This window comes from Equus caballus, chromosome 6 (genome assembly GCF_041296265.1).
Source record: "Equus caballus isolate H_3958 breed thoroughbred chromosome 6, TB-T2T, whole genome shotgun sequence".
Lineage (NCBI taxonomy): Eukaryota > Metazoa > Chordata > Mammalia > Perissodactyla > Equidae > Equus > Equus caballus.
In genome coordinates this window covers 585,062-602,084 of record NC_091689.1, presented here as the reverse complement: position 1 = coordinate 602,084, position 17,023 = coordinate 585,062, and the positions used below count along the sequence as shown (strand labels likewise).

The following is a 17,023-nucleotide window of genomic DNA, read 5'->3' as shown; positions in this document are numbered from 1 at the left end:
AAGTTACATCTTTATATTTGTCCTGTTCAGTAATAATATCAACAACTTGGATGAAAAGAAAGAAATATGTATATCTCTGCAGATGGATCTTTATAGCACAATTGTAGAGAAAAGATTCAGAATTCAACTTGGTTTGGGTTATGTCTCTTAATTTCCTTCCTGGGCAAGTGACTTAACCACCCCCCAAGTTAATGAAACAATAAATTTTATTTCTTTTGAAACAAAGAATTGATAATGGCTACATCAAAGTATAGCATGATATGCATTCATGTGGAGGAGATCTGGCAGAAGTTAATCCAAAATTCAATACGAACCAAATATGTGATGTGAAAATAGATAATGCAATAATAAATTATGCTCATACACTTGCTCCTCCCTGGAGCTTAACAGTTATGCTATCTAATACACTAACTAAAGTCAAATACGTTACACTGCATTCCATCCGAAGGTCCACGTTTTGTAAGGCACATCTAACTAGAATATATAGTAATACAGAATTAGGACAGTGATAAATCGAGAGACTCTTCCATGTAAGGAAAACAAAAGGAATCAACGCTGTTTAACCAGCAGAAATGAGATCAAAAGAGAGAACATGAAATGGATAATAAGTGAAACGAGAATTAAGTGTGTGTGAGTGAGCGAATGTGTGTGTGTGTGGTTACAGATGCCATAACTAGGATCAGTGAATCAAGCTTATGGATAAGCATATTTTCAGAATGTAAGGAAAGACTTTCTAATCATTAAAACTGTCTAGTTCTGGAACAGGTTGCTTTGTCAAGTAATAAACTCCTCTTCAGTGGACGTGTTCAGAGGGTGTCTGGCCACCTGTCAATGATATAACATGCACAATTCCTCAGTAGATAGGTGGGTGGACAAAAGAGTAGCTGAAGGTTCTTTAAAGCTCTTATATGTTGATAAAGAACAGAACAGCAGAAGCAGAGGCTGTGTCTTGTTCTTCTTTGCATACCCAGTGCCCACTAGGGAATGAGGAGCACAGTGGGGCTTCCATAAACGTCTGTTGAACCAAACTGATAACAAATGGAGAAGCTATAGATAGCAGTACAACATACATTTGAGAAAGATGCGGATAAGAAATCAACGAAAGTAGAAAATGGACCATTTTATCTAATCAAATTTTTTGTTCTGTGTGATGAAAGTTGGATGTAATTCTTAAGCTACATGACATTTACCAAGACGCTTGAAGAAATTCTCCTCTTCATCTCTTCCGTTTTCCATTCCACTCCCTGGCCCACCTTCAGAAAGCTTCACGGCACTGGTGAATTTGACCTGAGGAAAAAAAGAAAGTAGTCAACTAAATTCAAAGGCAATTCTTTGTGTTTATACTAACGCTTGCCTTGAGAGTAAGTTGTTTAGAATATGAAGGTTACCTCAGTTCTGACTTCCACATCTACTTAGTCCATCAGTATAGTTTATTCCCATGTGCAAAAAAAGACATCACGTATAACTATAATTTGAAGGAGGATCCCGGTCATAGATTTAAAGCGAAATAATCAGGCACTATGAAAATAATTTAGTGAACAATTGAAATATTCTCAGAGTTTAAACCTGACAAAGTCCAAACTCAAATTCATAAGCAATAAGCCATATTCATCCTTGACAAACACCACCGCAACTGAGAATAAGACCAAAGTGAAAGAGAGCCAAATCGATTTCAAATCTCTATGAAAGTACAAGTATAATAAATGAATTTATAATGTGTACTATAATTAAAGTGCAATAACATTTTTTTTCCCTAAGATTTAAAATGTGTTCTTGACCTTGGCCTTAGGCCAACAGTACTCAAAACGTTCAGGAAAGCAGGAAAGCCTCACCGACACTCAAATGCTTGGCCAATTTTTTAGCAAAAAGAATTTGAAGGGGGAATTATAAATATATGTTCTAAATGTCTTATACTATTGCTATATTCTTTTAATAACTTCAAAATACTACTTTTAAAACATATAGAAGAAAATGGGTTCTAGTGAGATTCAAAGAAGAAAGAACGTAAGCAAATAATTTATATATAAAGAAATGTAACTCATCATATTCTGAAAATCATAGTGGCTAGACCATGAGTCATCGGCAGGGAAGGCTCTTGTAGAAAACTGATTTCACTGGGAATCATTACCTTCTGCAGACAGTATTCTCTACAATGCTTAACAGTGTTATGAAGAAGCACTTAATGGGAAAAGTCACCCTGAGTTTCTCTGTCTTTTTTCAATACGGAGAATAGTTCAGATGGTGGCAAAGCAGAGGAAAGAGGATGGATGATGTGTGCATGTGTTTCGATATGTAAAAGGAATCAGAGAATTACTGGACTCAGAGAATTACAGGAGCCTCAGATGTCAAAAATTTCATGTGCTAAAAGTTTCATGTGTTAAAAACAGCTGGGAAATAACACCTATATACATCTCTATACTGCGTTATAATTTTATATAAATTTCATTGTCACACTTTTCCTGTCTATGATAACGTGCTACTTAGACAGCTTGGTTTCCATTTCTCATTTAAGTTTCCAAAATTTGTTCAACTTGAAGAGAATTTCTTCAGGTCTTCCTCATTTCCCTCCAGGTGTTTAGCATTTCTCAGCCCTGACATTTTTCTATCAGCAACTCCAGCATTCTCTTACATAAGTAATCTCCTGTTTACCTTGGAGCTTTGCCTGATGAAAGACAGGCGGTCCACAGAGCTGATGTCCAAGAGGTCCTCCACGCCATCTGCCAGGCCCGAGAGGGAGGACCGTTTCAGCCAGTTTCCTATTTAATAATTTTTTAGAAATTAGACCATTATAGCATTTGTTCCCAAATGGCTTAAACAGAAATGTCTCCATGTGCCCAAGAAGCAACGAAAGTTACATGGCTTGATGTAATTAGAAGTCGAAACAAATTGTTTTCAATGTACATGCTTTGAATCCAAATATTCAGCATTGGACTATAAGATTACATGACCAAGAAAGACCAGGCCTGAAAAGAAAAAGAAAAAGAAAAAAAAAAAGAAAAAGACCAGGATGAAAAGAACAGGGCCTCTGTGGTGTATAAACCGTCACCCACCCAGCTGTCCCTGACAACTTTCAGCCCTCCATTCAGTCCTGTTGAGTTCACCTGCTAAGTATCTCTCAGATCTGTCCACTTCTCTCTGTCTACATGGTCACCACCCAGGCCAAGCTACCATCACTTATACCTGGACTATTAGGCAGCTTCCTATCTGGTGTTCCTTATCCGCTCCTGCTCCCTCCAATATGTTTTCGACGTAACAGTCTTTTAGAAAAAGTTTACCTGCTTATGTTCTTCCTCTGTTTAGCATCCCACCTGGCCATGTAAGGCTGTAGGATGATGACGAACCTGACCAGCAAGCCTATATGCTCTACCACAGACATGCAGCCACTCTTCTCCTTGTCTCGGTTCTTCCATTTCCGCCCCCTCCTAATACCGTTGCGCATTTTATTGCTACCACCTGGAATGCACTCCTTCCTCCTTCCTCTTTCCTCTTTCCCTCTTCCCCTAAGTAGCCTGCAGATCTTAGCGTCACTTCTTCCAGGAAACCTTCCCTGATTCCTGCCTCCTCCCTCCATTTGGGTCAGATCTGTTGGTGCATGCTTTCATAGTACTATGTATATTTCCTTCATAAAACTCATAGTCTGAAACTATAGTTAGTTGTATGATTATCTGCTTCAGTGACTGTCACCCCTACTAGACTGCAAGTTCAGCAAAGTCGAGCACCATGTAATTTTGCTCACCATTTAATCCCTGATGCCTAGCATAGTGTTTGTACACTGTAGAAGCACATAGCAAGGGTTTGAGAAATAGCTCCTGAAAATAACGAAGAAAAGAAGGAAGGAATGGAGTCAGCCTCCGCCTTTGACTTGAAGGCTTTCCCTTTCTCTACCCTACTATGCATTGCTCTGTTTTGATCATGAGTTGATTTGAGAACATGGCAGGGAGTAAGATAATCCATACATAAACACAGACATACTTTTACCTATGGGGAGTTTAAGCTTCTTTCGGAGAGAAATTCTGCGGGACCGTGAGCGGGCGCGCCGGTCAGAGGTGGTCCCGGAGTGGGCAGTGGTGCATTCTGAAGTGTCCTGCTCAGACTGGCTGCTGGTGTCACTTGCTGCGCTCTGGGATTTGAACATCTTGCGCCAGAAATCTTTCCGCCCCAGGTTACCTCCTTGCATTTGTTCATCACTGAAAGCAAGCAGAGGGTGCAGTTAAACATCCGACAACACGTGTGAAATTCTCTTAAATTTCTTTCAACCTCCTACCAATGACATTTAGGCAAATCACGATGATCTTTAGGCAGGATGATCTTTGACGGGCTGGAATTTAGGAAGAGTAAGAGTGGGAGTGGGAGGAAGAAGACCAAGGTTGACTCTACGAGCTCTTCTTGAAAATAGTCATGTCTCAGCTGTCAAACTGAGGTGATCATTTTTTTCCAACCTTAATAAAAAGACTAAATATTATTGCAGATATCATCTGCAGGTGAGTCATAAAAGCAGAAGCACTTATGGTGTCGGTAAATATTTAACTTTTTTTGAAGTTCCCTGAGGCGTATGCGGTAGCATTATCCTACTCCCCACCTCCACTCCAGTATAGTATAACTCTTGGCATTAAAGAAACTCACAAAAAATTCTGGAACGAATGAACAAATAAAATGCAATCATCACACCCAGAGGATGCATCATCCCATAATTGTTCACCAAGTTATTTTCACAGTGCCTGAGTTCTTTAGCTTTCTTAAGTCAAAGAAACTTAAGTAAGGTTTAAAAGTAAAAAATATTAGCCCAACTCAATAAGACAAATGGGAACATCTCCAAAGGGATTTTTGTCTGGGGGATTCCATGAGAGGAAAAAGACAAGTGGCGAACAGTATGTAGAGTTAATCTCACTAGGAGTAAAAAAAACGCCAGTTGAAATCAGATCACTATTTTCACTCATTAAGTAGGCAAGGATTAAGAGGGAGGCAGAAAGAAAGCGATGGTTACTATCATACTGTCAGTGACAAGAGAGAGTGATTCAACCTTTCCAGAAATTTGATAATATGTTATACAAGCTCTATACCTACACCCATGACAGAGAAATTCAATTTCCAGGAAGTCATCCCAAGGAAATTATGGGACAACACACTAGGATATAGACACAAGAAGGTCAAATGCTCACTGAAGATTATGGGTCAACGCTAAAAAATTGGAAGCAACCTAAATGTTCAACTGCAGGGAAACAGCTGAATAAATCATGGAATTTTCACATGATGGCATACTCTGTAGTCATTAAAATCCCATATTAGAAGATTATTGATATGGGACATTGCTGATATATTGCAAAGTTAAAAGGTGGTGATCAAATGGATTAAACAGGCTAACACCAATTTAATAAAAAAAAATACACATATGAGCATGAGTCTGAGCGTGTGTGCGTACACACGCTCAAAAATGTACCCAACACAATACACCAAAAGTTTACAGTGCTTAACTCCAGTGGATGGTATTTTGATTTTAAAACTATTTTTCTTTATGCTTTCCTGTGTTTTCCACATTTGTCAAGTTGAGCAACATATTTTAGTAATTTGGAAAGAAAAGATTATAGAAGATACTCTAGTAACATATGATGAAATTTGTTTATGGGATTTTAGGTAATGATTTGGTTACAAGCTTTGGGGTTGAATCTAGAATCTACCCCAAATTTGACAGTACTGCGTAAAGCAGTCATTTTCTGGAGATATTTTTATGGGGATCCAGATTTTATCTCTCAAAATCTCATCAGAGTACTAAATGCACTTTATTTTTATTTTAAAACAGGTCACTCTCTTTATCAAATACACTGTGAATTTAAACCAGTGATTTAGAATTTGACTTCTCCTTTATTTTATCAAATAATCACAGTGCGTGAAGCGTTTCTAACCTTTGGGGAATGTGCAGCACAATGATGAGTATATGACTACATGGTCTGAGTGGGTAAACATCCAGGAAGCCTATAATTTACCAACTTTTTGGATAAAATGCTGCATTAGCTTTGTCCAATGGGTGTGTATTAATAATAAGTTTCAGAAAAACAAGCATATAAAACAGCTTTTAATATTTCTCAGTTAATGTGACTTCTCTTTAAGGAGGAAGGAGTAAGAAGGGGAGGGAATGGGAGGAGAGAGAAAGAGAAGATAAAGGAGGAGCCAAGATCATCCATCCGCCTGTCTCCAGGGCTAACAGAGGACATGTGGCATGTTCAGATCCTGGGCACAGTCGGATCAGGGAAAAGTTCCATGTTTGACATTCTGTGACATCCCTCCAAGTTGAAATATTTATGTAGAGGCATATTAAAACATGTATCTTCATTCAAGGGGAAAGAATAGACACACGGTAAAAGCCGAGAAATCAGGTGGCATTTACGGAACACAGAAGAAAGAATATTTTGCAATCTAGAAAACTAAATCAGCTATCAAGAGAAACGGTTTTATTTTTTAAATCCATGTTACCTATTAGGCCATTCTCATTGATCAGATTAGCTTGATATGCACTAGTGCTATTTTGAAAAAAAAAAAAAACAGTCCTCTCTCCCTTTTGGGACAGACTCTGTGGGGACTTCTAACTAGTCTGTGGCTATTCAGCTAGGCTATTAGACTAGCCACAAGACAAGTCTAATTATTTTTTCCTTAGAACTCAAGTTTGGATTTTTACCATGTCCTTAAAGTTTTCTTTAAAGGAAAAGCTAAACCTTAATTTTGAGAAAGGAAGTTAAAGAAAACAAAGGTTTAATGGTAATCTGACAATTCTCTCTCTTCATCAACTGACTGAGTCATTGATTCATGAAACCCATATTAAGTGCCTCCTATGGACTGAGCCCTATCTGGGAATTGGGGCCATCATGCTAAGCAAAATTGACTGCAGGGTTCCTGAACCCATGGAATTGATTTTCCTTCTTACTTTTCGCTGCCCATTTGGGGGAAGTCTCGAAGATTCTGAGGGCTACAAGAACTGTGAGGGCTTTTTGTTCTGTGAAGGCTTTGTTTGCTCATCGTGGATTACCAAGGTCCTATTTGATGACGGTGACGTTCCTTCTAGAATGCCCTGCAGAATTTCTGGAAGGATAATCATTGAATACTAACTGAGGGTTTGGGGAAGAAAAATGGTGTACTTACAATGATGTTCGCATTTTAAATATTGACCACTTGTGGGTAAATAGTTCTCAAAAGAAGAATGAATACGGATGAGCCTCGCACAGAACTTGGCTGCATATTTAGTGTCTACAGGAATCCTCACATTTCCCGGGGGAACTAATTTCAAGATCCCTTTGATTTTGCCCTTATGAAAAGTGGAGATTTCTGGATATCAGAGGACATTGGAATGGACCTCAGGAGAAGACCAAGGTGAAATGGAGTGGAATCCGTGTTTCAGCTAAAGCTGGGCACTACAGAAGTTTCTCTTACTTATTTCTGGAAAAACCCATTGACAGTCATTCATACATTTAAATTAAAAAGTTATAAGTGATTTCAAGTAAGAAAGTGGGTGACATCCCCACCTCACCTGATGCATATGCTGTTTTTTAAGATTTACATGCAGGAGTGTGCATGAAAGGCAGAGTGGGGAAGAGACTGGAGATGGAAAATGCAGTCAGGGAGGCATCCTGGAGGCACGAGGCTGGGTATTTGTGGTTTGGGCCTGTAGAGAGAGGGACTGGAGAGAGATACAGGTGGCAGGGGCAGATGGTGGGGAGAAACCTAAGCCATCCCCCTTCCTGTGCAGAGGGGCTTCTCATTCCCACTTCCAGGGTAATTTTAGGGTAATTTTAGACTAGTGGCTTTGGGAATGAAAAATAACGGGCAGAAGCAAGGAAAGTTTCAAAGGAAACAAAAAACAAATGGCAGCTTGGAATACAGTTTCTTCCAGTGAATAGTACTCAGCCCACTGACCTGGAGACAAAACCAATGCTACTTACTGCTCTGGAGTCTGCGAGGGACGACCCGACATGAAGCTGCGACACTCCTCAGGCGCGGAGGACACCTGGCCTTTCTCCACAATGCTTCCTGCCTCTGACCTATGCAAATATGCATTCCACCAATCACAACAGAGCAGGACACCACCCCCTCCATACTTCACAAAGCAAAACACTCTCTTATAGGCAGTCTATACGGCTTGCAAACCCTATCTCACCACAAGTCTATGTTGCACGGTGTTCATATCCTATCATTTGACTCATGATCTAGCTGTTGTATGTCCTGAGAATACCGCCACCATTGCAATCAGAGTCACGAACTGCAAGCAGGATTTTAAGTGTACGAGTTTCCTTTAATCTTTTGTAAGTGGCATTTCTTATGGAATAGGCACACAAGAAATTTATGTTTACTAGAAGGGAAAATACAGGGTACAGCTCAGCATTCATTTTTGCCAAATCTAAAATATTACTTACTGAACAGTAAGTGTGGTATGGTAGAATATGGTGTCAATAGTTGCTTTTCCTTTCCGGATAAAAATGTAAATTATCTATAGAAGACACTAAAACCTACATAACATTTTACCATATAATTAAGAGCTATGAAGTGAAGGTCAAGTGTGTGAAAGTTTGGGATCAACTGAGCTCTGGTTTGTACAGAGGCAGGATTTACTTGATAAAAACTCATTCCTTTTCTAAGCTGCAGCCGGGCCACCACCAGTGACACCAGCTGTACAGGACAGTTCCACTACCCCCCACTGTAGTTACACACCGCATCAGGAACCACAGGGATAGTGCATAGAAAATTATATTCTACTGACATAAGGTAAATGCTAGTATTCAGAGCTCAAGATTGCTACCTTTTACTGCCTGCAGGCTTAGATTCAGGTTCATTCTCCTCCACTTTTTTCCCTGGTGCCAACTTCTCGGCACTGTCGAGCAGAGCACTGAGGGCCACTCTCCTGAAGACATTCCCATGAGCCTCTTTGATAAACTGGACCAGCTGACGGATGTCACAATACAGCCCCTGTTTGGAAGCAAGAACGAAAGTGTGAGGAAAGAAAGATAGTAGTGTGATTAAATAGTTTTCACAGGAAGAGAGGGAAAATATAATTTCTTAGGCTTCGATCAGCATGGGAATCATAAAAAGAAGACAATTTACTATGAGGAAATCGATGGTATACTGCCACTCCATTGTTCCTACAGAACCCTGCCTGCCATCCTGAGTATAACAAAGGATGGTCACCGTGGGTCATGTTCAGAAAGTTGGCTGTATCATTAGAAAGACTTCGTTACATTTTTAACCACTGGATTCCCAAGCTTTCATTTTCTCTCTTAATCGTGACTTTGAAGAGATGTCTGCAAAAAAGGGCAATCAGAATTTTGTTTAGACTAGAGATTTCAATCCCTGTTAAGTTTCTCCAAATTTTCTGCATCATTGTGACAAAATATGCTAAGTCCTCTAAATACTTCTCGAGCCTGATATTCAAGGATGATACATTTTGCAGGACAGATATAACAAATAATATGCATATTGCAGCCCATTTGTACATCAACTTGACTATGAACTTAAGACAATGCAGGACTATTAAAACCAATATATTGGTGATTCAACATTTAAAAATATACACAGGACTTTTTTGAGGGAATATTAAGCTTTGCACTCAGCATTTCCCCCATCTGCTCCCTCTCTAGGAAAGTGGTTACTGTTTTCTTCGCCTTAGGAAAAGATTCACGGCAAAGCAGAACACAGAGCCTAAAAAACACTTACCTTGATAGCTTTGGGTTTCAAAACCTAGGATCACTGTGACAATTATGCGGATGATCTTTAGAAAAGCAGAAGGAAGGGCCACTGAGGAAAACATGGAAAGAGTGTCCCTTGGGTCCTGTGGTCAGCAAGGCCCTGTGCCCTCACTCTGCTCTTTGGTGGCACTTCCAAGGAAGGCAAGGCCTCGAAGAGCAAGGGTTGCAAACTAACTTAGGAGTTTAGCACTTAGGAGTGCCCAGTGCTAAGCACACAGCACAGAACACTGTGCAAAATAGTATGGGTGGACTGATGATCAAAACCCATGGAGCCTCTGCAGGTCCCAAGTCCTATCTGAGACTTGGGCATCTCTGCACCCCCATGTGAAGTGGGGAAACACAAAAATGACTAAGGTTCAGCTTCCAGTCCTTCTGGTACAATGGGAGTTCAAAGTCAAACTTCAGATGATTTAAAGAAAATAAGAAATACAGTATTTCTTCTACACATGAGTTTGTAGGCTAACATTTATAAGAGCTCACACATATTATAACCAACTTGTCAAATTACTTCTTTCCATGACCAAATTGAATGCATGGATGGCACCCATGTTACTCTTAAGCTCCAAGAACCTTGCTGGGCTGGCTGCAACAACGAGCAAAATTAAATTTCCTTTGGCTTGGGGTTTTATTCTGTTTATCTGAAGTTAAGCGAATAGTTTCCATGGTTTAGAATAGCTTAAAATCATTTCCTTGATTGAGGTAGATGAGCAGATAGTGTCCATATGTGTAAATGGGCTGATTTCTGTATAGGAGTCATAACATCTAAGAGATTAGTAAGATAGAGAAATCCTCCTTTACCCGCCAGAGAGACCTGAATCCATGTGGGGACAAATCTGATTCAGATTTGTCAGGCTTAATCTACATTTTAATATCTCAAACCACAATCTCCTTGGTAGCAATTAAGCACTAACCTTTTATAGCCTGGCTTTCTCTACCTGTGGTTTCGGTGGTTTAATTAACACAGTCTTTTATGAAGAGCAGCTAAAAGATTACAGTGTTCGATAAAAGAAAACAAAACCAATTTCAGTGGCATATCTGCATTAACTTTTAAAGTAAGCATGGTTTCAAAAAATGCTTGGTATAACATTCTTTAATATTTCATGAGCCAACATGCTGTGCTCTAATACCTTCCTTCTGAAGGGCTCAAAGTACCAACCACCACCCTTCTGAGATGGAAGAGGAAGACAAGTCAATCTGCAGGGAGGATAACAAGTAGCAAGGAGGAGAAATAATGTGTTGCTGAGCTTCCACTGTGAGTTACTGGTGACAATGGGAAAATAGATATTTTAACTTGCAAGTGCAGACTTTTAGACTTCAACTTGTCTTTCTCATGACCACGACATGGGAACTGGTTTCCGAGCAGAGACTGAGAACTCCTGTGGGAGGAAGAGGTGAGCTTCTCACCAGATTCTCGGGGCTGTGCAATTCATGTGTGGTTGAAGCGCAGCGTGTGATGAGGGATTTAAACATGGCACTGACGACAATGCCTTCCACATTTTGGGCTGTGGATTTGTTGTCCACCGTGGTGAAGTTATTTCCAAACCCAGCCTTGTCTGGAATGCAAAGGCACCAATTAAAGGCAACATTTCCATTAGGCTACACAGTTTAAGGAAGTAATGAAGTACTTGGCACCCAGGAATTAGTGAAGGGCTATACAAAATACAGAAACAGAGGATTCAAGATGGCCCTGGTTTAATAATCTCTATGCGGACTTGGAGACAAGCCACTCCGAGTCTCCTTCGGAGTCTTGACTGTGGCATGTTTCGTTGCTTTGTGGAATGTTTCAATCGACAAATCTTAGCCAAAAAAAAAAAAGGGAGAGAATCAACTGTTGACCCTAAGAAAGACTTTTAGATCTAGAGTAGTTTTCAAATAGGTGATCACTTTAAAAAAATGATCTACTAAATGGTCCCTCACTGGAGAAAGAATTTATTTGACTTAACCTTTTTGGTGGTGAGGATGCTGGCTTCTCAGTGGAAATCGTTGGGTCGGTCAGAAGTGGAGTGAGGTGGGGCTGACCAGCTGAGCTGGGCAGGGGGAGGGAAGAGATGGGAATTCACGTCCACCCTGGAAACCAAAGGGAGACCGAGTCCTGCCAAGAGCTGCACAGGATGTCCAGCAGCTTCTTGCTTCCAGAGACGCTTCGGGCATACAGAAGGAAAACCTACGACCTCTCTCAGAGCCACCTCCTTCTAACTCACTCACCATGAAATGCCAGTGACCTGAGGCCATCACTCTTGGTGGCATTTTACACTAGTTTCTCACAGATCCATGGACCTTTTGTAGGGGACACATTAGGTAATCTGTGGCCTTGCCAGAGGATTCCTCATGGCTGGTGAGCCACCTTGGACTGTGGGGGCAGGGGACGTGCAGCTCCAAAACTGGTCAGATGGGGCCCTGTGTGTCTGGCCCTTTCCACTCCCCAAGAATCCCAGCAGGAATCCATCACCTTAAAAAACACACCTTCTTACCAGCCTCTCACTGTCTGTGTTAACTGGCAGGGGCTTATCTCTAGATTTTACATTACAGAAAGAAATGTTTCAGTCTATGCTTATAGTTTCCATCTCAAATAGCTTAAAAAAGAGAAAAAAAATAGTTTGTAATCAAGAACTTCTCTTGCAGTATCTCAGTTACAATTCTCACTTCATCGTTAGTTTATAATGTGCTTAGTTTAAAACAACTTTGATAACACACGTTATTTCAGGGGTTATATGGAGGAACAATATTTTATTTTAATGTGAATAAATAATAAAGCCTGGGATACAAACAGGAAAACTCCTTCTAAATCCATCAACTATATCTTCATTATAAATTAATCAACTACTATCACACATATGCAAACAGTAAAAGCCTAGGCTAAGAAGCTATTTCTTCCAGGCTCTAATTAAAACGCATATTTTACTCAACTCGGGCTTCACGCATCACTTTCATTTCATTACTGCATTTACATTCAAGTGGTATTGAAGGTGTTTGGTTTATTCTGGATGCATTTGGAGTTCGCTGGTCGCCCCCTATGACACAGGTCTCTATACTGGAGTTCTCTTGAAGCAACGTAGCTATAAAATCGTTTGTGGTCTATCTATCAATTCATTTACCTGTTTAAAAAACCCATCAGTATATATGTGTGTATGTGTATATCAAAATTGTGTTACTGCTACATTTACATATTTTTTTCTTTCCTGTTTTATTTTGTGAAACAAATCTCCCAGCACTGTGCCTGGCACATAATAGGAACTCATGTCATATTTGTTGAACTAAGGAATATACTCCCTTGCTCCTTGACCTCTGCCTCCTGTGTCCTACAACAGAAGGTCATATGAGGGAGAGAGGAGTTCCATGTGTGGTAGTGTAAGGATTGGGGGCTAACGGTGAGGATGCCACAGCTTTCCCAAATTCCCATTTGCTGAGGTAAGCTGTCCTCAGAAAGCTCCAAAGTGTGTCATGAAAGATGATGTGCAAGCTTCTCTTGCTTATAGTCTATTATACACACACACACAGAGGTATCTTTTCCTCTAAATTCTATCCCCACAAATTTAGTGCGCCCCTGAATCTCTGCCTGCCTCACCTCACCATGATTTCTCCTGGAACCTGGCGCAGCTTTACTTACTGTCAGTGACGGGCTCCATACAAAAGCCTAGCAAAGCATGCAAGAAGTCCACTACATTATTCAGAGAGTCCTTGTTCACATAGTCTCTCATGGTCTGTCGAAACTGCATCTTATCTAGCTTGTAGAGCTTAGTGAGGCAGTTCTGGGCCTGCAATGAAGGAAGAAAAGTGAAAAAGTCACAGGTACCAGCTTAAGCTGGGAGACCATGAGTCTGAGATAGAAGCCTTCAGAAGGCAAAGGCTTCCATCCATCCTGCCAGCTGGTGTTGGCCAACCTTGCTAGCCCCTCTTGTCTGAGTAAGAAGTGGGCACACAAGCTGAGCAGTACGAGGGAGCTGACTCTGAGAAGGGCTGCTTTAGGAAAAACCCAAAGCTAAGGTCTAATGCTGATGCCAGAAGTTCAGTATTTTCACCAAGATCAAGACTTTAAGATCTCAACGAAAAAAGCTCAAAGTGTAAAGTTTAAGTAGGTGATAAGATTGGTAATCCAGGTTTAGAAAACCTCAAAGGGTTTGTGCAGTGCGGGGGAGCATGCCATGCTCATGCACCGCTACTCTGAACTGAAGCAGATTTAATGGAGGAGGCGAGAGGGTTCTAGGAAGTGGGGATCCAGAGTCTTCTTGTATAGCTAGGAGAGAAAGATCCTTGAAACATAGAAGAGGCATAAAATAAAGACAAGTCTAGTTTGTTTATTTATGTGTCTGCATTTGAATATGCAAGTTTGGTATTTAAATAGAAGTTGGCCTTATGGACATGAGAAACAAGTGATCATTGGTTAGACCCTGCTACTCAAAATTATATTTGTTACAATCCAGCAAATAATTTTGCCATCTGGCAAAGGAAAAGGGGATAATCTCCACCATCAGAACAATTAGTCTAGTCACTGGCTGCAGAAGGCCACAGACAGAATGCCCTGACACTACCTGGGATCACTGGGGGCCTCCTAGCCCTCTCCTACCATTGAGCAAAAATTCACATCTGTGCAGTGCTTTCCTGTTTAAAACATGTTTCTTGCTTGTAAGTGCATAACAACATTTGACTTTCACACCTCTCTGTGATTTGATGAGTACCCCTATATCAGAGTGGTGGAAATTGAGGCTCAAAAAAGTCAAGTACTTTGTCCAAGTTGATATAGCAAGTTCCACGGGAGAGCTAAAATTAGAAGTCAGGGTCTTGCCTCCTCATAGTGGTTATTTCTCCTATGATATAGTAGTCTCATGAATAGTTCAGAGGAAAATGTATTTAGATATTACCCATTTCCAAAAAGGACGTAAGATGACTGATAATAGAGAGTAGTTGATATCTTAAGACAAATTCTGCATAAAAGAGATACAAGAAAGTCCATAACAATGGAATGAAATGGAGAAAGAACAGGAGAGGACTCTGGGTTGAAGGGAAAGGGCTAAGGACCAAGAAAGAAGGGGTGGCTGGGTGAGGACCACCTTAATCATGACAGAGAATTTTGGGCAACCTGGTATAAGCATGGAGGTCAGCTTAGGGAAGGCAATTCCTGAGAACTGAGACCTAATGAGGTGGGCCAGAAGAAAATTTAAGTTACATAACTTTGACAAATCAAGGCCCAGAGAAAGATTCTTGGAAATTTTGAGAGGAAAAAGAAAGATTCTAAAAGGCTGAAACTTGGAATTAGCAATAGGCTTCTTGGTATGACCTTTTTATAATCTTCCATCTGTATCACAAAGTCAAGTGGATTGATTTTTTCTTTTCATTCTTCCTTTACTAGGTCCTAGAAGATTGGGAAATGAGGTGTTTTTATTCCAGAGAGGTTCCTAGTTGCTAAATCTTAAGCAAGCTCATTTTTTTTTCTTACAAAATAAATGCTGCTTGCTGTAAAATGAAGTTGGCAAAGCACTTAGAGAAAATGTGTCCTGCATGAAGTATTTAATTATCATTCCATAAAGAATTTGTGAAGATCTTCATTGCAGTATTTACAAAGCACTTTAAAATTCTGGGTTGGAAAGCCCTGAAGTACAAATTCCCTTATCTTCTCTATAAAATATACCCAAAAAGGCAGAGTTTCAAATCTACTCTTTAGAGGCTATTAGAGTGTCTGAATGAGTTCAACGGGAGGTATAAGTGAGAAACAGAATATCAAACATTAAGTATTTTGATTCTGAATGAATATTCTAAACTTCTCCAAGAAATATAAAACTGTTTAAGAGCGAATTCTCTTTCAATAATTTGGAACTACCAGCTAAAGATTAAATTAATCTAGGAAACACATACTGGAATTGCTAGGCACTTTGACGAATATCATCACAATAATCTTCTGTTTCTTAAAAAAAAGAAGACATATAGAAGAATAGAAGACCTGACCTGATCTGGTAGAGGTAAGAAGTATTCTTAATATCTTAAAAGTTAACTTCTGAAAGTCCAATGCTAGAGAAGTCTGGAAATGTCTAGTTTCTTGAGTTAGACATTCCCAGGAGAAATTTCTCAAATTTAAATCTCTTGGACAATGTGTTTACTAAATATGGACAAGCAAATATAATCCTTTTAATGAATATTAGACTGGGCTACAAGATACTGGAGGAGTTGCCATGTAGGTCAAGAAAGCTCAGAAGGAAGGCAGAAAACTGTCAGGACATCCTGATGGGAAATGTTCAGAACTCTTAGAGAGGAAAGTGCAGTGAACTAAGCAGTAACAACGGCCTGCCAAGTGGCTTCTGATCCGACTAGCCCTACTTTCTCCAAGTTTATAAAGATAGGTTCTGGTGTCAGAGCCAGTTTATACCTCCAGTTAAAGCATGGCACTTTTTATTATATTTTACTGTTTAATTTCACAGAATTGGTCTTCAGTATGAGGAATGCTGTGGTTTTAGCCTGAAAGGCATTTGTTCATATTGTGATAGAATAAAAATCAAAGATCAAAAATCACATAAACATATGCAAAGATTGGGGCAATGTCAGCTTGCTATTGCCTTATTAATTATTATTTTGATTTTTTAAATTTTTGGCCTCAAAATCCAGATCTTGGTCCGAGTTTTCAAGTTTCAAAATGTAGAATTGAATTACTATGAATATAACCCCCCCATATACATATAATAAACCATTATAATACAACATAATAAAATATAAAAGAAAGAGAGAAGGATAGATAGGTGGATGGATAGGTAGATGATGATTCAGAAACCCAGCATGCTAATACTGTGTGAACATTTCAAGACAAAACCTAATACCACAGAAAAATGCGCTGGCATTAGATTTTGACATGATCCTAAAACTCTGCTAAGATACGCCAAAGCGTTTCCTGGACTCAAATTTGCATCAAACCCTTATTTTTAAGACAGTATTTTCTTATGATTTCAATTCAATCGTGCACATGAGACAACTGTCCCAGCTTGGACTTGTGGAGGTGGGTTATTGCTCAAATCTGAAAGGAAAAGCAGCAATCAGTAGAAGCAAACGAAAATGAGCTGGAATAGGACCAGGTTCCATTATGGAATTATGTTTTGCAAGCTCAAATGCAGAGTTTCAAGTTTCACACAGTTCAAAGGGACACGATCTCAAATATTTAGAAGTCAAGGTTCATTCTCAAAGCAGCCAGTAAATGACTGGCTACTTTTCCAGTCCTGTTTTGTCCCAATAAGGGCCATTTTCCATATCTAAATAAGAAGAACAAACTAAGCTCTAAACTTTGACCCCTTTCTCTAACATAAAATATGCTTCTACGG

At 39.7% G+C, this 17,023-nt stretch overlaps 1 protein-coding gene across 36 annotated transcripts in view; it reads right to left on the bottom strand.

Annotated features, from left to right (window-relative positions):
- Positions 1 to 17,023, bottom strand: part of UNC80 (unc-80 homolog, NALCN channel complex subunit) — a 218,145-nt gene that overhangs the window by 148,651 nt on the left and 52,471 nt on the right. For 19 of the 36 annotated variants that reach the window (XR_011439828.1, XM_023642231.2, XM_070270417.1 and 16 more), the window contains exons 15-21: positions 13,333 to 13,480; positions 11,130 to 11,278; positions 8,783 to 8,949; positions 7,929 to 8,027; positions 3,979 to 4,187; positions 2,650 to 2,756; positions 1,191 to 1,287 (exon numbers count right to left, since the gene is read on the bottom strand). Coding sequence is in view for 34 of the 36 variants with exons in the window: in XM_023642231.2 (XP_023497999.2) it covers positions 1,191 to 1,287; positions 2,650 to 2,756; positions 3,979 to 4,187; positions 7,929 to 8,027; positions 8,783 to 8,949; positions 11,130 to 11,278; positions 13,333 to 13,480 (976 nt within the window). In the remaining 2 variants the exon portion in view is untranslated. Of the gene's footprint in view, positions 1 to 1,190; positions 1,288 to 2,649; positions 2,757 to 3,972; positions 4,188 to 7,928; positions 8,028 to 8,782; positions 8,950 to 11,129; positions 11,279 to 13,332; positions 13,481 to 17,023 lie in introns of all 36 variants that reach the window. The other 17 variants (XR_011439827.1, XM_023642229.2, XM_023642235.2 and 14 more) reach the window with 1 other exon arrangement.